A 20,609-nucleotide genomic window follows, 5' to 3' on the forward strand; every position below is an offset into this window, starting at 1 on the left:
TGCTACTAGGCGCTGATATCCTCCCGTCTATTCTGCTCGGCGGCTCTCACCCTAACATTTATGGGACCCTCCTCGGTCAAGAGACCATTTTCGGTTGGATCCTGACTGGCCCTGTGTCGGGATCCATTTCAAAGGCCATTTCGTCCTTTTCGGCTCGACTGTCCGTCGAGCGAACTCCGCCATTGGAGGAACTCCTCTCCAAATTTTGGGAGGTGGAGGACCTGCCGGCTAGCCCAGCAAAAGAATCTGACCTTTTTTGTGAGGCTAACTTCAACGCCACGACCGTGCGAACCTCAACGAGTCGCTACATAGTCACGCTCCCATTCCGCGATCCTGGTCACGTTGACCTGGGTCACTCGAGGGCTACCGCTCTCGCTCAGTTCCTGAGAAACGAGAGCCGTTTAAAGAGGAACGACTCTCTGAAGGAACAATATGACTCCGTTATTAGAGAGTATCTGGATTTGGGTCACATGACTCAAGTCCCCCCATCCAGTTCCGGCAACTACTATTTGCCGCATCACGCTGTTCTCAAGCCCGACAGCACCACCACAAAGCTTCGCGTTGTATTCAACGCCTCCAACCCGACTTCAAACGGGAAGAGTCTGAACGACATCCTCCACACTGGGCCAATCCTTCAATCCGACCTGACCATTCAAATCCTGAAATGGAGGTTTTTCCAATTTGTCTTCAACGCTGACATTACCAAGATGTATCGGCAAATCCTTGTGGATCCCAAACACATCCGGTTTCAAAGGTTGCTCTTCCGTACTCCAGACGAGAAGTTATGCGACTTTGAGCTTAACACAGTCACCTTTGGAGTGAACTGTGCTCCGTACCTGGCTATCCGCGTTCTGCATCAACTTGCGAGTGATGTTCGCGACCGGTACCCCCTCGCTAGTGACATCATCGCCAATTATATGTACGTCGATGACGTCCTAGCAGGAGCTCACACTAAGCAGGCTGCGGTGTCTGCTATAGATGAGCTTCGAACAGCGCTCGAGAGTGCTGGGTTCCCTTTGCGTAAGTGGACCTCGAACTCGAAAGATGAGCTGAGAAGAATCCCTAAGGATCACTTGCTCTGTGAAGACTTCCTCGAGATCGACGAAGCTAGTGTCGCAAAGACGCTAGGTATTCGTTGGCGGGCCACGTCCGACGAGTACTCTTTCGTCACCGCCGAGATGGTGTCCAAACCATTTTTCAGCAAGAGAGAAGTGCTGTCGCAGATCGCCAAGTTGTTCGACCCTGCAGGTTGGCTTGCTCCCGTGGTCATTTGGGCCAAGATTTTCATGCAGGAAATCTGGAAGCAAGAAATCGGCTGGGACGACTCCTTGCCGGCGGATCTCACAGAGCAGTGGACCAGTTTTCTGCAAAACTATTCGTCCTTGCAGGACATCCGCATTCCTAGATGGACCAACTACACTCCCGGCGCAAAAATCCAATTCCACGGTTTTTGCGACGCCTCTCAAAGCGCGTATGGAGCCGCTCTTTACGCACGTGTGGAAACAGCTGGACAAGTGTCTGTGACCCTTCTAGCAGCGAAGACTAGAGTTGCACCTATCAAGACGGTCTCTCTACCTCGTCTTGAGCTGTGCGGAGCTCTCCTGTTCGCAGAATTATCCGCCGCCCTCCTACCACATTTTCCCACCCCCGACGCTGAGACGTACCTCTGGACAGATTCCACTATAGTTCTGGCATGGTTGGATAAGCAGCCATGCAAGTAGACCACTTTCGTGGCGAACCGAGTGGCCAAGATTCACTCGGTGAATGGCACTTGGCAACATGTTCGTTCCGAACACAACCCAGCCGATCTGGCAAGCCGCGGTGTCTCGCCGCAAGAGCTACTGGCCAGTCGCCTTTGGTGGCAGGGGCCTGAATGGCTGACGCACTCACCAGCGCAGTGGCCTTCACCTGTCATTGGGCTCGATACTGAATTGGAGTGTCGAGCGGTGAAGGTCCATGCAGTGCAAGTCCTATGTGAGGACTTCCTCGACCGTTTCTCCAGGTTCGATCGAGCGCTCCGAATGTTTGCGTATGTGCGAAGGTTTGCCCAGCGTTGCCGCCATCCCAAGGTCTCGTTTCCAGAGACGCTCAGCTCTCAAGAGCTTTGCAGAAGCTCAAGAGAGGCTGATTGTACAGGCTCAGAACCGGGTATACGCGAAAGAGTGTGCTTCCCTCCGATCCCATAATCGTTTAATCGGGTCAAGCGATATCCTAAGCTTGAATCCGTTCCTTAACAAGCAAGGTGTCCTGCGTTTCTGAGGACGCGTAAGAGCGTCCACCTCCTTATCCTACGACGAACGGCATCCAATAATTCTTCCGTTCGGCTGCGTGTTCTCGCGCCTCCTGGTTTCCTTCACGCATCAAGTCTCCCTCCATGGAGGCAACCAATTGGTGATGCGGCTGGTCCGAACCAAGTTCTGGATTCCCAAGCTAAGGAACTTGGTGAAGACAGTAATTAGTGCATGCAAGACCTGCGTGATTCATCGCCGCAAGCTCCAGTCGCAGCTGATGGGTGATCTCCCAACCGCTCGTTCTTTTTCGCGACCTTTCACTAACTCCGGAGTAGACTTCGCCGGTCCCTTCGACGTCAAGAGCTACGTCGGACGGGGCTGCAAGATTACGAAGGGTTACGTATGTGTCTTCGTGTGCTTCAGCACGAAGGCAATCCATCTTGAGGCGACCACGGATCTGACAGCGGAAAAGTTCTTGGAAGCTTTTTCCCGATTCGTGGCACGGCGCGGGTGCCCTCTTCACATGTACTCTGACAACGGGAAAACGTTCGTCGGAGCCTCCTCCATTCTCTCCAAAGAATTTGTGGAGAGCACCCGCAACCTGATTCTCACCACTCACAGCCATCAAGGTCTTGCATGGCATTTCAACCCACCTGGTGCCCCTCACATGTGGGGTCTCTGGGAAGCAGGCGTCAGGAGTTTCAAGACGCATTTCTACAAGACGGTTTCCTCCGTAAAACATACGTTCGAGGAACTTTCCACCCTCCTGTCCAAAAATGAAGCGTGCCTCAATTCGCGGCCTTTGTCTCCTATGTCAGAGGATGTGAGCGACTTGGCGGCACTTACTCCCGGTCATTTCCTGATCGGGGGTCCGCTACTCTCCATGGCGGAGCCAGAGTCCAGAGAGGATGTGGAGTCCATCCGCAACCACTGGCAACGGCTCAAGGCTCTCCATCAGCATTTCTGTGTGCGATGGAAGAACGAATATTTAAAGGAATTGCATAAGCGGAATAAGTGGCAGTCACCTTCACGCGATCTCCAAATCGGTGACATGGTGGTCATCAGAGAGGAGAATATACCACCACAAGAATGGCGCCTCGGGCGTGTGCTGACCGCTTGCCCAGGTGCTGATGAAAGGGTCCGTGTGGTAGACATCCAGACGTGTCGTGGTGTTTTCCGCCGACCAGTTGCAAAGCTGGTCCTCCTTCCTACGGGACGCGCGCTCTGAGTCACCTATTCTTCTCTCTACTGCCATCCACTATCCTGTGGTTTTCTCTTCCGGCTTAGGCAATTCATCCCGCGCCATGTTCTTCATAAATCTATTGTTTTGTTCTTTTTTTTCTTTTGTTTCGTCTGCTTCATTTCATTACAGTCCACCATGGCGTCCTCCAGAAGCTTATCCTGCTCCCTCTCGGACGAGGTGTGTTTGAGAAGGCTCTTCTCCCCAGCACGCCCCAGTTCGCCTTCGACTGCCGTCTCTCCGCCGACACCAGTCGCCCCGATGGAGTCCGAACTCTCTCCAGCACCGGTGGCACCGGTTACTCCGCGTGGAGTTTTCGTGCCTCGCCAGGCCGCCCCCCAGCGGGGTGAGTATGTGCCTCCCGGCACAGACTCGTTCCGCTGTAGGGTGTGCCGCGGTGTCCACGCGCTGCGCAAATGTCCACGGTTTGCCCAGCTGACGCCAGAGAAGCGGCTCCGGGCAGTACTTGTCAATAAGTACTGTCCCAACTGCTTGGCTCATCAGCACTCCGGGGGCACTTGCCGCAGCGGTGGACGGTGCAGGCATTGTGGTGAGGACCACCACTCCATGCTGCACATGCGGAATCGTAGTACCAAGCAGCGGATGGCGCGACAACCGAGGGGCCGACGCGACCACCCGGCAGCCACCAGAGGAGGACCATCGTCATCCCGGATGGACCGGCCCACTTCCCCACACACCAGGCCCGTGCCTAGCCCCGCCTTGACATTGACGGCACTACTCCAGTGCAAGGGAGTGAGTATTCTCCCCACCGCGGCGGTCTGGCTAGAGACGGGAAAGGCGACCTTCGAAGCTCGAGTGCTCATGCATCAGCGAGTCGATGGCAGTGGCCATGGGCCTCTCCATTACTCGCGTGGGCGCAGAAGGAGTGTGCCCGGCAACGTTGCGCTCCAAGACGTCACCCATGAGCCGGGAGGTCGTCTTCAAAACAGATCCACAGCTCCATACAACGACACCCACCAGGACTGTCACACCAGCCGAGCCCAGTTCTTTCAGCAACCTCGTGTTGGCTGACAAGGACTGGTTCCGCTCGGCATCGGTCTCGGCAGTCTTGGGGGCTGATGAGTACCCTGACGTCGTGCTACCGGGTATCCTCCCGGGCCAAGGCGGACTGCCTATGGCGCAGAATTCCACGCTGGGCTGGATTCTGTCAGGCACGTGCTACTAGCAGTTTCTGTTGCAAACCCAATATTGCAAGGGGGGAGAATGTTGATGCGAGCGCATTGTTAAGTGAGAGGCACACCTCCGCTCCGCCGACCGAAAAGCACTCAAAGCTTTTTCGCTCACTAGCAATGCGCTCAGTGCGTAAGAATGCACTCAAGTTCCAGTGCTCTCAGCTTCTCTCTCCCACAACTCACCACCGCTGAGCCGCGCTCAGCATAGATCAACGAAATGCCGTCGGCATTTCTCTGACGTTTAGTATCAAACCACGTCTTATTTCAATCGGTACAATTACCCGCATTTCTGTGCGCCATAAAAACCCGCCAAGTCTCAATAAATCTACAAATTATATATAGGTAAAAAGCGCGAGTGTTTTATTTCGGGAAGAAGAAACTTTGGAACTATTTCAGCGCCCCCACGAACAATGTTATTAAAACCAAGCGATACCATAATTAAGAGTCTGGTATGTGACTGTATGGACATGGGTGGTGGATGTAGCACACGAGAACGTGTGATAGGTCAGGAAGGCCGTGTTGCAATGTGATTCCTAGTGAATGTAGCATTCTGGTAATTTGGGAATTCGGGGAATTCCCTGCTTCTGCTTTACTAGTTGATATTGAGCGAAAGCACGGCAGCAGAGGCAGAGACGCTCTGCTGCTGAGTGAGGTTCGATGGTAAGATACCAAGAGTCTTGAGTTAGAGAGAGATGGCTGCATACGCTCGACTTGAGTGAGTTTATGACGTGAGCGCGTATGCTGAAATAGTCAATTGAGCTTGGGTATTCGAACCGATCGGAACTCGCTGTGCAGCTGCGTCAATCATCAAAAGTATCAACATGGATAACATACCCTTGCCGCCGACCGACATACCCTTGCCGTCGACATATATATTTGTTTTATAAGTAAACATACATTTGTATCTCCGTAGAGGCAAATGAATAATTTTCTGTTGAACACCTACTCTGCCGTTTTACAACAATACATTGATTAACTTTACTTTAATTTGTACTCTACTTTAATTTATTTCGTTCGTGACCGTTTTTCTGTATATAAACTAAGATCTATTAAGTTAAATTTCTGTTTAGTTTTTAATGTAATTTTAATTTTGTTTTGTTTTCGATTTCAATTAGTTTAACAGCATTTTATTGCGTTGATTCATTCAACAATCTACTACTCTAATTTTAATACGAATTATGAATAAACTAGTAGTAAATAAGTCAGCGGAAATATAAAGATAACACATCTCAAAACAAATTAATTGTTGTTTCAGTTTATGTAGTTCATAATTTCGAGTATTTGAACGTATCGCACTGGAGGTCAGAACGAGAACGGGCCTGGAGTTGACTCACCAGTCGGGCTCCTCCTCCTGGCTCACCGTTGGCGGCTTCGTCTGACGCTCGCTGTCCCACGTCGTCGATGCTGCTCCGTCGTCGGTGTCGCTCCCGTCGGTGGCGAGTGTAAGTCGCTACTCGGTTTTCCAAGCGTCGTCTCCCATTGCGATGTGACGTGCATCCACACTCGGGTCTCGTTCCCGCGATGATAGTTTCCGGTGGTGTTTTGTATCGTCGCGCTGCGACGGTTGTGAGCACTTGTCCAGCGGTGATTCTTGTCATTGATTAACGCGCAGTTATATTTGCTGACGCTATAATCGGAGTTGAAAATGCGGCGTTAAACGATACCACTCTTTAATTATCGACTACGATGCGAACAACAAAAAACTTGACTAGCCAAAAACTTCGAACTGCAGTTTTTTTTTTGCGATCAAAATTTAACTCCTCGTGACACAACTCAGACAATCAATCCAAATTCCACTCCTCCACTCAGCAAAATCCACATGCTCAACTTGCTGAAAAAAATTGACGTTCTTCTTTCATTTCATATTTAACAGGAGGAGCAATTTTTAAATTTCCCTCCCCTGGAGTTACCATTTCTGTTTACGTGGGGACGCTGAAAAGTTCCAAGAGTTTTTCCTTTTCCGAAATAAAAACACTCGCGGTTTTTCTTATAATATATTTGTATATTTGCAAACTTTCGGGTTGTTGGACGCACAGATTGGGGGGTGTTTTATAACCGATGAAAGAGAGACGTGGTTTAGAACTAGTCTTAGAAAAAATGCCGACGGCATTTCGTCGATCCGTTGCGCCGAGCCGCGCTCAGCGGTGGTGAGTTGTGGGAGAGAGAAGCTGAGAGCACTGGAGCTTGAGTGCATTCTTACGCGTGAGCGCATTGCTAGTGAGCGAAAACTTTGAGTGCTTTTCGGTCGGCGGAGCGGAGGTGTGCCACTCACTTAGCAATGCGCTCGCATCAACAATTTCTTACCTCCGATATATCGCCTCGCGATACTGCTGGCACAAACGATACCTTAAAACGTAACACATTATTTCTTAATTCAGTATTGAATAAATAAATTATTTGTTTATTATTTTTGTAGAAATGGCATTAGATTCACATGTAAAATTAAAACAAAAAAAAATATGTAGAATACAAAAAAAATCGATTGATTAATAGGGTGTTTGCTCTCTATGAGCTTTTCCTAGAAAATTTAAATTATAATCGATTTGATCAACACCATCAAAGTGTCCTTAAAATTTCTGTACTCGTACAAGTAGGAAAAGATATTGTGGCCAAGTGGAAAAAAGCTCCAGCGCCACGGCTCTATATGGTGTTTTTTTATAGAAATTAGTTAATGTCATATATTTATTCAAGTTATATTTATTTATGTTAGGAATAAAATTTTTGTGAAATAAAATATTTTTAGCTATAGATGCATCTAGATGTTCTCAAGCGGTTCTAGAATTTCAAACAAAGAATGGCTTTGAAAAGTGGTATATTTTTACAAATGATGTACATGCACTTTATCTGATTGCGAAAACATTTGGGAATGTAATAAATATATTTAATGCTGAATTTAGATGGGATACCAAAATATCAGATGTACAAAAAAAATTTTATTCTTGAGTTTTTACAAGTTTTTATTGGTTTCGATGTTTATTATAATTCTATTTAAATTTATTTAAACTATAATAATGAATACTTAAATTTATATATCTTATCTAATTAGTTTATCTTATTACTGAACAATTTTATTTTTATTCTTGTAACGAACCGTCACAACGCCGAGGTAACTAGCGCTGTCCAGGGATCGAAATAAGAAATTTATGTTTGCTGAAACCCTACAAGTAGAGTATCTCAAGGTGTGAGACGGTCTTTGTGGACGAAGGGGATCAAAGTCGTAAAGAAAAGACAGGAGTTTTTCAAATTGCAACGTTGTTTAATTTTATTTGTTATTACTCTGGAAACGGATTTGTTAACAATGATGTGAATATTTCTGCTACTGGGGTTGTTCTCGGGTCCAACGTCGATAGGATTGTTACACGGGAAGTTGTCACGGAAGTCAGTGTGAAGCACACCGACTATGCAGCACTGTACACACTTTTCGGCGTCGACTGTAGTGGTTGTAGTCACCCTACTACAGCTAAAACGGGAAGAGTTGTGGTTCGTGCGAAGAATACGGAAAACGGGCCACGAGGCGTGGATGAACTGTTTGCGAGTGTGTAATCACACTGGCCCACTTACACTGTACACGCTGTTCCGGCGTCGACTGTAGTAATTTGTAGTCACACTACTACAGCTAACGGGAAGAAACGGGGGTTCGGACGAGTTGTAGGAATCGTAGCACGCGGCGTGGGCGGAGTGGTTGAGAGTGTGTAATCACACTGGCCCAATTACACTGTACACGCTGTTCCGGCGTCGACTGTAGTAGTTTGTAGTCACACTACTACAGCTAACCGGGAAGAAAACGGGGGTTCGGATGGTTTGTATGAATCGTTGCGCGCGGCGTGGGTGAAGTGGTTGAGAGTGTGTAATCACACTGGCCAAATTCACACCGTACACACTATTCTGGCGCCGACTGTAATAGTTGTAGTCACACTATTGCAGCTGGCGGGAGCTAGGTATACCTCGCGGAGAATCGTAACCGAGACGTACGGGGGAGGCGAGTATTGGTGCGTAATCACACCGACACGGTCGCACCATACACACTATTACAGCGTCGACTGTAATACTGTTCCGCGAAGAGGGCACTTTGTTTTACACTAGCACTACGGGAGAAAACGAGGCACACAGTATTAGTGAGACAAATGCTGGCGTGTTATCACACTGGCACAGTCACACTATACACCCTTTTTCAGCGTCGACTGTAGAAATCTGTAATCACACTACTACGGCGAACGGGGAAAAATGTGTGCGTCTGTGTAAAAGGTAGACAACGACGAGCGAAAGACGCGGCGAAAAGAAAAACAATGTGTATCGTTAGTGTGGTGGTGTTTGTGCGTTGTCGCACCCGATGGGGGTTAATACAAATGACTATGCTACAGGCTATGCGTAATCGCATGTGTTGAACGGGGAGCAAAGGGAGTAATTAAAGTGTATCAAGCATTTAGCTTGAACGTACCTTTAATATCCAAATGTCTTGCGAGTTTTTATTGCTTGGCGCGTATTCGGCACGTGGTACTTAGGTTTTTGTCACTCGCGGGTTTACGTGTTACGCACTACGAATTCTTATCAGAGAGTGAGAGCGCCGCTCCTCCTACTCTCGCCTTTTATCTAGGTCAAGGTCTTGGCTCTGCCAACTCGCTTTGTACTTTCTTGACCTAAATTTGCGCATGCGCTGTTGACTCGCTTTTGCGTTGCACTTGTGCTGTTAACTCGCTCTGCGTTGCACTTGCGCTGTTAACTTGCTTGCTCATTTTGCGCTGCGCACGCGCTGTCAACTTGCTTGGCTCATATTTGCGCTGCGCATGCTCTGTGAACTCGCTTTGCTCATTTTGCGCTGCGCATGCTCTGTGAACTCGCCTTGCGCTGTTAACTCAGCACAGCTGGGTGAGTGACCAAGTATAAGAGAAAACACTGGTACATATGTTATCGAAACGATTATTTATTTTTGTGGCGCAGTATGGTGCGTCACACTCCCCTTCCCGCAGGGCGAATGAAAATCCGGATACGTCCGGTTTTGTTCGATTCACCTGGTAGGTGGTATCGAGGAAGGTATGCGTGAACCTAGTCCTAGTTCCGCGTCCCTCGCTGCAGCGGACCTCCTCGACTAGGCCCCGGGGTAGTTGGCGTTGAGGCGTTTCCACCTTCCACTCGGCAGGAGCTTCCACCAGCTCGCTTTCCTGGGCTACCTCAGTCATCAGGGGTTTCTCCTCCTCCTCCTGCAACGGAACCAAGTCCTGCCCCAAGACCTCCAGCAGGTCGGCGAGAGGTCGGACTCCTCGTTGGCTGGGATGTCCTTGGGTACTGCCGGCGGAACCGAGGCCCGTCCGGCTCGTCGTCCGACGACGCGGACTCCCAATGTGGACCCTCTTGCGGTGGGTCGTAGGAAGGCTCGATTAGCCCATCCTCCAGCAATTGATCGACCTGTTCGTCGATGATCCTTCGCATGGCTGGGTTCTTGGGAAAATAACGCTGTTTGATAGGCCGCTCGTCGCGCAGCGTTATAGTGTGTTCCGCGATTGATGTTACTCCGGTCATCCCGTCAAACTTGGGGAGTTCCTCTTGTAGGAATCCTTGAATGTTTGGCGCAATGTCTGCAGGCCATGGGGAAGGTCCTTGTTCGTCTGTGTCGGACCCCATCTCGAGAGCTGGAGAGGACGTTTGAAGTCGAAGGTCCTGGAGATGGGTCGTGTCATAGACACTCGGTCCCCTTGTGTCTGGGACGGCAGGAGTGACACTGGACAAGGTGACCGGGAGCGGAATTGGAGCAGCAGGGTTGTGCCTTGTAAGCCGGGGACGGGGTCTCGGAGTCGGTCGGGGCATTTGAACTGCTTCTACGCATGTTCGTTTCCGTGGAACTGGAAGAGGGGGTGTCGCCAGGGTAGGCCCGGGGTGCGAAGCTTGATGGCACAAAGGTGTTTTCATTGGTGCTAACGAGGTCTCTAAACGAATCTGGGCTGTGCCGCAGCAAATCGTTGTCTCTATGGAACCGAGGAAATCCAGGCCCAGTATCACGGGCTCAAGGATATGTGGCAGGACTAAGAAGGCTACGCGAACTTCTCGATTCTCCAGTCGGACACGCGCTGTGAGCGTCTTCGTGACCTCCCGAACGGAGCCGTCAGCGAGACGAATTCGCGAATCCCTAGTCAATGTGTTCTCGGGGGTGCTAAGTCGTGCGGCCAATTCTTCGTTGATGAAACTCGTGGTGGCACCGGTATCCACAGTTCCCTCGGTGGGCATGCCTTCGATCTGGATCTTGGCCACGATTCTCCCACCGGTTAGATGCATCGTGGGGATTACTGGCGGGTCGTGGTGTCTATCGTCCTCTACTCCTCCCGCCGGGGTAGAGGGCGATGACCGTTTCCCGTCCCGTTGTTCCGACAGCAATGGATCGTGCGTATGTCTCGTTTGCCGCAGTCCCAACAGAACATCACGGCAGGATTCTGGCATGCTGCCTGTACATGTCCTGGTTGCGCGCATCGTCGGCAAACCCGGGCTACATCCGGCACTGAAGGTTGTCCTGTGGGAGTGTTCCGAACTGGTGGTTGGCGGGGCCTGTCCTCGGGTGGTCCTCGGAACGGGTTATGCCACGTCGGTGGAGTCTGTGTTGGCGGGTATGCCTCGCGGCGGGCCGGTGCCGGGGGTGAAATGGCAGTCGCCGTCGCCAGTGAGGTCCGTGGCTGGATTCGATCCTGTATGTATTCGAACTCCGTGGCCAACTGGATCAGTTGGGGCAGACTTGTGACCTCGTGTCGGCGGGCGTAGTACTGGTATTCGGGGCGGGCGTTGTCATAGATTCGGTCGAGCTCTCGCGTCGTGCTGTAGTCAGCATGGTGCATGAGGAACCGAATTTCCGTTACGAAATCCTTGAAGGATTCGTTTTCTCGCTGTTTACGCTCACGGATGGTATCTTCTAATCGTTCAAAATACCGCGTGGGCAAGAAAAACGCGAGAAATTCCTTACGGAACTCCGACCAAGGGACTGCGCTCAGCCCACTGGTTCGGAACCAACGCGCGGCACGATCCACCAAGCCTTCGGCCATACTCCTTGGCAATGCATCGACCGAGATCCCGTATGCCTGAGCCCGTTCCTCCAATGCCTCGACGAAAGCCAACGGATCACCCTGGCCGTCGAATTGGATTCCCCATTTCCTAATTCGATCCAGGTGAGTGCCGTATGGCCAAGGGCTTGGGTTGGCGGTGATCGGGTTCGGCTGGGATTCGCCGACGAGTGCCGGGGGAATTGGCATGTGTAGGCTTGACGTGGCGGGGTAGAGGACAGCAACGGGACGTGAGACGTCGTACGTGCTTCCGTCTTGGGTAGAGTAACCGGCGGGCGTGCAAAAGCTGTTGGCTTAAGCCCGAGGTGGTGGCTTGCGCGTCGGGTTGTGGAGTGCGTGGCCGCGTGTATATCATCTCTAATTCGGCAAGTCGAGCCCAGACTTTCCTTCCAAGCCTACTTTTGGCAATTAGAGATGCGAACGCCTTCCGCATGTCCTCGACCTTGCCTTCGACTGAGAATTTAAATTCTTGCGCCAATGCTTCCAGCTCATCGCGCCGACGGTAGTATATCCATTTCACGCCAACTCCAGGGTTGGGTATCTCCTGTGAGCATGCATCGCTGTCGCTCTCGTGATCACTCATTATCTTTTTTTCTTCGAAGCACTCGCGGGAATTTAACGACTTAAACTACAATATCACACCTTGCTAGTGGGTTTTTATGCCACTCGGAAAATAAGTTCCACTTGACTTGTAGGGTCCCTGCTCGGGCGCCACTTGTAACGAACCGTCACAACGCCGAGGTAACTAGCGCTGTCCAGGGATCGAAATAAGAAATTTATGTTTGCTGAAACCCTACAAGTCGAGTATCTCAAGGTGTGAGACGGTCTTTGTGGACGAAGGGGGATCAAAGTCGTAAAGAAAAGACAGGAGTTTTTCAAATTGCAACGTTGTTTAATTTTATTTGTTATTACTCTGGAAACGGATTTGTTAACAATGATGTGAATATTTCTGCTACTGGGGTTGTTCTCGGGTCCAACGTCGATAGGATTGTTACACGGGAAGTTGTCACGGAAGTCAGTGTGAAGCACACCGACTATGCAGCACTGTACACACTTTTCGGCGTCGACTGTAGTGGTTGTAGTCACCCTACTACAGCTAAAACGGGAAGAGTTGTGGTTCGTGCGAAGAATACGGAAAACGGGCCACGAGGCGTGGGTGAACTGGTTGCGAGTGTGTAATCACACTGGCCCACTTACACTGTACACGCTGTTCCGGCGTCGACTGTAGTAATTTGTAGTCACACTACTACAGCTAACGGAAGAAACGGGGGTTCGGACGAGTTGTAGGAATCGTAGCACGCGGTGTGGGCGGAGTGGTTGAGAGTGTGTAATCACACTGGCCCAATTACACTGTACACGCTGTTCCGGCGTCGACTGTAGTAGTTTGTAGTCACACTACTACAGCTAACCGGGAAGAAAACGGGGGTTCGGATGGTTTGTATGAATCGTAGCGCGCGGCGTGGGTGAAGTGGTTGAGAGTGTGTAATCACACTGGCCAAATTCACACCGTACACACTATTCTGGCGCCGACTGTAATAGTTGTAGTCACACTATTGCAGCTGGCGGGAGCTAGGTATACCTCGCGGAGAATCGTAACCGAGACGTACGGGGGAGGCGAGTATTGGTGCGTAATCACACCGACACGGTCGCACCATACACACTATTACAGCGTCGACTGTAATACTGTTCCGCGAAGAGGGCACTTTGTTTTACACTAGCACTACGGGAGAAAACGAGGCACACAGTATTAGTGAGACAAATGCTGGCGTGTTATCACACTGGCACAGTCACACTATACACCCTTTTTCAGCGTCGACTGTAGAAATCTGTAATCACACTACTACGGCGAACGGGGAAAAATGTGTGCGTCTGTGTAAAAAGGTAGACAACGACGAGCGAAAGACGCGGCGAAAAGAAAAACAATGTGTATCGTTAGTGTGGTGGTGTTTGTGCGTTGTCGCACTCGATGGGGGTTAATACAAATGACTATGCTACAGGCTATGCGTAATCGCATGTGTTGAACGGGGAGCAAAGGGAGTAATTAAAGTGTATCAAGCATTTAGCTTGAACGTACCTTTTAATATCCAAATGTCTTGCGAGTTTTTATTGCTTGGCGCGTACTCGGCACGTGGTACTTAGGTTTTTGTCACTCGCGGGTTTACGTGTTACGCACTACGAATTCTTATCAGAGAGTGAGAGCGCCGCTCCTCCTACTCTCGCCTTTTATCTAGGTCAAGGTCTTGGCTCTGCCAACTCGCTTTGTACTTTCTTGACCTAAATTTGCGCATGCGCTGTTGACTCGCTTTTGCGTTGCACTTGTGCTGTTAACTCGCTCTGCGTTGCACTTGCGCTGTTAACTTGCTTGCTCATTTTTGCGCTGCGCACGCGCTGTCAACTTGCTTGGCTCATATTTGCGCTGCGCATGCTCTGTGAACTCGCTTTGCTCATTTTGCGCTGCGCATGCTCTGTGAACTCGCCTTGCGCTGTTAACTCAGCACAGCTGGGTGAGTGACCAAGTATAAGAGAAAACACTGGTACATATGTTATCGAAACGATTATTTATTTTTGTGGCGCAGTATGGTGCGTCACATTCTATTTATTAGTTTCTTCTACTATATTTCTAATTTTTTTGCCCTGGACAATGCTTTTTTTTATTTTTAAATTTCTAAAACGCATCCCGCACAGCACTCTTGTGGCCCTCAAAGCTGTATAAGTCTGTCCTGAGAGCTTCAAATATATTATTGTTCAAGTGTCCATACTTGTTAAAAGCCTTCATCTTCGCAGTGCCGACGTAATTCATCTCCATAAGAACATCTTTGTCGAAAATCCGCTCCAAGTTTTTTGCTATTCCATCCGGGCAGAGCAACCTCTTATTTAGTACGAATATGTCCTCCTCCGTTGGCAAGGGGAACTCTGCCCTTGCCTCTATTACGATATTTGCGACTTGGTTGAATATCGCCAGTACATTGCCCAGTCCGTTGTCCATGTGCCTCTGCATTCACCTCATTTCCTCTCGCATTAGGCGCACTTCAGGTTGCATCCTCCTCATGGGGCTAGATGATCTCGTCCGCATTGTCCAAAGGCTGCTGGTTGTCCAAGAGTTCGAAGTGGCTATCCATTATTTCGATAGTTTATGAAATAAGTAGGTATGTATTCTTTTTGTTGTGACAACTCCTTCCATTAGACTGATTAGTATTTAAGTAGTTACCGTATTAGGTAGTTAATGGAGATAGAAATTTAGGTAAACTCTAAAAGAGGGGTAGACCAAGTGATCTATATAAAAGCCGCACCCTCGGAATGACAATCAGTACTGTAATTGTGATTGATCAGTGCGGACGTGAATTGTGAAGTGTAAATAAAATACTATTAATATGGAAAGTGGATTTTCGAAAACTTATTTATGGCGAAATGCCAGACCTATTAAGAAGCATATACTTCAGGTGCCAATACGTGAACGTCCAGAAGACAATGAGCATGCACAACCAAATTTAATTTTGCAAATAGTGGTTAAATTTCGCAGAGTATTGACTCGGAAAATTATATAATATTAAAGGATGTGTCATTGCCAAATTAAAGTAAGAGCGAAAGGTCAACTTTAAATGAAAAATTGGCAAGTCGGTATAAAAAAATAACGTAACAAGAACTACTACAACTAGAAGAATTGTCGAAAATATTAAGATCGGAAAATATAAATGTGCCTAAATCTAGTTTCCGATTAGTAAATCGAAAAGAAAAGGCAGTATGTCCTGGGCATTACACTCATATTGGCATTACAACTTATTTTGAAACTGTAAAGGAACAACTTAAAAATAGATGTGAGGTGTTTTTAAATATTAACGTTTTTGGCTTACCATTATTTAAGAGTTTTTAAAACCTTGCCCAATGGTTTTTATGATTGGCTCGTATACAGGTAATTCAAAACCTCACAATGTTAACCAGTAGCTTCATAATTTCTTAGTAGAGCTCACAGTGATAGAATCTTCCTGCCTTCCTTTCCAATTTGGCTGTAAACAGGTTACGATTAAACTTAATGGTTTCATATGTAATGCACCTGCGTGTGCCTTTATGTGCGGCACTCTTGGCATTGTGATATTATGAGTTACTATTAGGGAAAAAATACATCCATATTTTGACTCCTGTAGAATAAATGCTACGCGGTCTACGCGTTTTGTCTGAGAAAAGATCTTTAAAAACTAACTTTACAATATGTTGAGTTTGAAGAAGAAACTTCTTATTGCGACTTACAGTTAACATATGTGTAATGTTTTGTGTATGTGTTAGTGTTTTAATGCAGAGTCCTTCAATTGCAATGCAAAATTTTAACTGATCTTTGGACTTCGAAAGTCGCCGTCGCGACGATTTTAAGAATCTTTATGTTAATGCAATAGAATCTTTTCGAAGATAGGGGAATAATTACGAGAATGTGTCACGTACGGGAAATAAGTGTGATAGTGGATATGTCATTATGTCATATGGTGTATATGTCATTATGTCATATAGTGTGTATGTATGTAGTGGATGTATGTAACGTATATACTAGAGGTCTGCATGAATGCAGTCAAAATGTTCGGTTATTTGATATATAAGCTTCAGTCGCAATTCGGCGTGCCAAAACGGTTTCAACGAAGTGAATTGCGCATTGCTAAGGGTTGTTTTCGTTGTATGCGAAATGAGTGAAATTTAAACCACAATTTTTATCTGATCGCAAACAAATTTTCAGGAATCATAAATACTATTTTTATTATTGTATACACCAATAGCAAAAAGTACGCGTGATATTCGATTTATTTTGATTTGTTCATACGGACAGACAGACAGACAGACGGATACGGCTATTGATGCTGATCAAGAGTATTTATACTTTATAGGGTCGGAGATGCCTCATTCTACCTGATATCATACATACATTTCCTGCCGGCACAAAGTTATAATACCTGTGGGTAGCGGGTATAAAAATGCAGAGCTTGGACGAAAGCGTAAGTACTTTAAAACATTGCATATGAACAACACAATAAATGTACATACATAATATATGTGTAAATAGATAACCACATTAACAATTAGCTCAATTGAAGTGTTTGTCTCCTTTACAAAACGTTTAGTCTACCACTTGCTGTCTTTTCCATGTGTTTGTAATTGCGTAAGTCTATGATGCTTCTAGGTTGGAATATTTTGAATTTATAATTAGTTGCTGTGTGTTTCGTTTATAGCTTTTGGATGCAGTATAAAAATATTAAATCCAAACTTTTAAATGACGAATATATTTTCAACCTTAAAAAGGGAAGAAGTATAGTTTGGGAAATATTCGCAAATATTGAAAAAAAAAAAAAAACAAGTAAGAAAGTTACAGTCGAGTGTGCTCGACTGTGAGATACCCGCTACCCAAATTTAATAAAGCCAAAATATTGCGGTATCATTTTCAAAATATACCGAAAATACTAAAAAAAAAAAATACTAAAAATATACCAAATGATATGTTTGGTATATCGATATAGTACACCATTCAAAATATACCATAGACGGCACAATATACCAGATTGTCAGCCAATGCAACTCAGACCCTAGTAAGTAGGCGTTTTTGCCCATAAAAAGTATTTCTTTAATAACTTCCACAACTTTTGTCTGATCGCAACCAAATTTTCAGGAATCATAACTACTATAGTAATTATTGTATAAACCAAAATTCGCAACTCTAGCTTTAAAATTACGCTTGTTATTCGATTTTTTTGATTTGCGGGGGCGGAAGTGGGCGTGGCAAAATTTGAAACAAACTTGATCTGCGTGCAAACATAACAAATGCTGTCGAAAAAATTATAGCTCTATCTCTTATAGTCTCTGAGATCTAGGTGTTCATACGGACGGACGGACAGACACACAGACGGACAGACGGACAGACGGACAGACGGACATGGTTATATCGTCTCGGCTGTTGACGCTGATCAAGAATATATATACTTTATTGGGTCGGAGATGCCTCCTTCTACCTGTTACATACATTTCCTGCCGGCACAAAGTTATAATACCCTTCTACCCTATGGGTAGCGGGTATAAAAAAATGGAGAGGACTAGAGTAGTTGACTGCAAAAAGTGCTACAGTGTGTATAAATTTACAGGAAGCACTTCAAACTTAACTTAAATGCTTCATTATGAACGCCGATCTTGATAATGCTACGCCCGTCGAAATGAACTCGGAAACGAAACAAGAGGGCTTGGAACTAATAACAAAACGGGCAGTTAAAAATGCCGCTCCTTTAAAATGATTCAAGATTCAGGCCTAAAACAATTTGCATCGTTCCTTTTAAAGTTGGTGCCGACAGGAAATGTATGTAACAGGTAGAAGGAGGCATCTCCGACCCTATAAAGTATATATATTCTTGATCAGCGTCAACAGCCGAGACGATATAGCCATGTCCGTCTGTCCGTCTGTGTGTCTGTCTGTCTGTGTGTCCGTCCGTCTGTCCGTATGAACACCTAGATCTCAGAGACTATAAGAGATAGAGCTATAATTTTTTTCGACTGCATTTGTTATGTTTGCACGCAGATCAAGTTTGTTTCAAAATTTTGCCACGCCCACCTCCGCCCCCGAAAATAAAAAAAAATCGAATAACAAGCGTAATTTTAAAGCTAGAGTTGCGAATTTTGGTATGTACAATAATTACTATAGTAGTTATGATTCCTAAAAATTTGGTTGCGATCAGATAAAAATTGTCGAAGTTATTAAAGAAATACTTTTATATAGGCAAAACGCCCACTTACTAGGGGTCTTAGTTGCTTTGGCTGACAATCTGGTATATTGAGCTATCTATGGTATATTTTAAATGCGGTACTATATCGATATACCACATATACCATTTGGTATTTTTTAGTATTTTTGCAGTATATTTGGTATATTTTGAGAATAATACCGAAAAATTAATTTCTTTTATTCAAAATGGGTAGCGGGTATCTCACAGTCGAGTACACTCGACTGTAGCTTTCTTACTTGTTTTATGATGAATCTCTGTGATAACGGGAAAGATCAGCGATACGGAAACGTTTATGCTGGTTGAAATCGATAGCGTGGCTCCATGAAAAGGTTGCAGCATTTCGGTTAGCTCATTTAAAACTTCGCGTTCATCTTCTGTAATCGGCGCCGGTGCATTTCGCAATTTTATCAAAATTAAAGTAACACCTTCGTTCAGTTTTAACACTCTTTTAATCAACCCATAAGCGCTGTTCCATCTTGTTGCTACTTCCTGTATTAATGTAAGCGTCTCCCCAGTTGTCTGTGCTTCTTTTAACTTTGAAGCGGATATACATATATGCTTTGTATATGCTTTAAATTATTAAATAAAATTGTCCCTTCCACTTACAGACAATTTTATTAAGAACACCCATTTTCAATACATCTTGAACAAGTAGGTTTATAGTATGTGCCAAGCAGGACAAATGTTTGAATTGCAAAATCTCACACGCTTTCTTTATCGTACTATCATTGTCCGTTGTCACGGTAGCTACCTTTGATAACAGATGCCACTGAACCTACTACTACTTTTATTGAGTCCGTAATATTTTGTGCAGAGTTCAAAGATCTGTTGTTAAACTCAGCACAAAGTGTAGCTGATCATATTCCCTGGAAAACATTACGTCACGAAAATAAGTTCGGCTTGGCAACTTGTAACGAGGGACTACTTCTTGCAAGAGAACCTTCATCATGAACGCAACTGAAAGGGCACAAGTCTTTGGAATTAATATTCGTAACTTTCTGATCAAGTCTCTTTTTGATCACTGAGTCACTGCCATAGAACGGTTCCTTGTTTAAAAAAGTTGCCATCGTTTTAGGCATTTCTCCCCTTTCAGTGCTCAAGCGGCTTTGATACATGCGATTGAGATGGTCAACCATGTTTGTGGTATTGCCACCGGTCTTCAGCCATTTACCGCAGTAGTCCCAAACGCTCTTTTTTTCGTTTTGTTTCTGTCTTAAACTATAAAGAATTACGCTCCTGTTAAACAAATAAATAAATAAAGCAGGTTAGTAAATTATATGTAATTCTGTAAGTAAATTAGCAGCTTGGACTGCTAATGACTAAAAACTTACTTTTCAGGTACTTGTCCATCCTGCATCTATCCACATCTACCCAACACCACTACTAGAATCCCTACATTGAATTAAATATTTAGTTATTTATAGAAAAACAATTAAAAACTTCTCTTATTTACAATTTATTAGTTTGCTGCCACCAATCGCAGAGTTGTGTGAAAAACCATCGATGGTTCCGATGATTGGCAAACATTGATAACATCGATGATTCTGCACATCTACTCCATACGCCCTTTCTGAAGCATCACAGAACCCGTGGTACTGAAGCTTCACTCTTGTTTGGAACTGCACCCACCTTGGAATCCGGATCTTACTCTGAGCAGGATAGCTCCCGAGATACTTCTTCTATTGGAGTAAAAGATCCGCGGGTAGAGGTTCGTCCCATTCGAGCGTTTTCAGCCAGACCTCCTGCATGAAGATCTTAGCTCGGATAACGAAAGGGGCCAGCCGAAGAGTTTGGCAATCTGCGATAGCACCTCCCTCTTCGTATAGGAGTCCTGATGGGCAACTTCTGATTGAATGAAGAACTCGTTGTCGCGAGCCTGCCACCTGATATCTAAAGATATCAGAAATGAGATATCGGAAATGACTTGGCTTGCCAGAGGATACTGCAAGCGTATGACTTCAACGAGCTGCTGGAGGACTCGTAGGGCCAGAAAAGGCGCGCAGGTAACATCGAATGTAACTGTGTTTAACTCGAAGTCACCGATCTCACCGTCCGTCGTACGAAATAGAATTCGTTGGAACAGTGTATGCTTCGAGTCCATAAGGTAACGATACATTTTCGTTATGTCCGCATTGAACACATACCGAAAATATCGCCAT

General features: G+C 46.3%; 1 protein-coding gene across 1 annotated transcript; it reads left to right on the plus strand.

The window, feature by feature from the left end:
• Window positions 1-2,394: 2,394 nt before the first annotated feature.
• Window positions 2,395-3,459, plus strand: LOC133849734 (uncharacterized). Its single transcript, XM_062285828.1, has one exon. It carries the CDS (start codon window positions 2,395-2,397, stop codon window positions 3,457-3,459), a length of 1,065 nt encoding a protein of 354 aa, XP_062141812.1.
• The last annotated feature ends 17,150 nt before the right edge of the window (window positions 3,460-20,609 follow it).

Source organism: Drosophila sulfurigaster, unplaced genomic scaffold (genome assembly GCF_023558435.1).
Source record: "Drosophila sulfurigaster albostrigata strain 15112-1811.04 unplaced genomic scaffold, ASM2355843v2 contig_289_pilon, whole genome shotgun sequence".
Lineage (NCBI taxonomy): Eukaryota > Metazoa > Arthropoda > Insecta > Diptera > Drosophilidae > Drosophila > Drosophila sulfurigaster.

Bases quoted from the DNA above. Each gene is read 5' to 3' on its own strand.
- LOC133849734 (XM_062285828.1), top strand. From the start codon at position 2,395: ATGCGGCTGGTCCGAACCAAGTTCTGGATTCCCAAGCTAAGGAACTTG.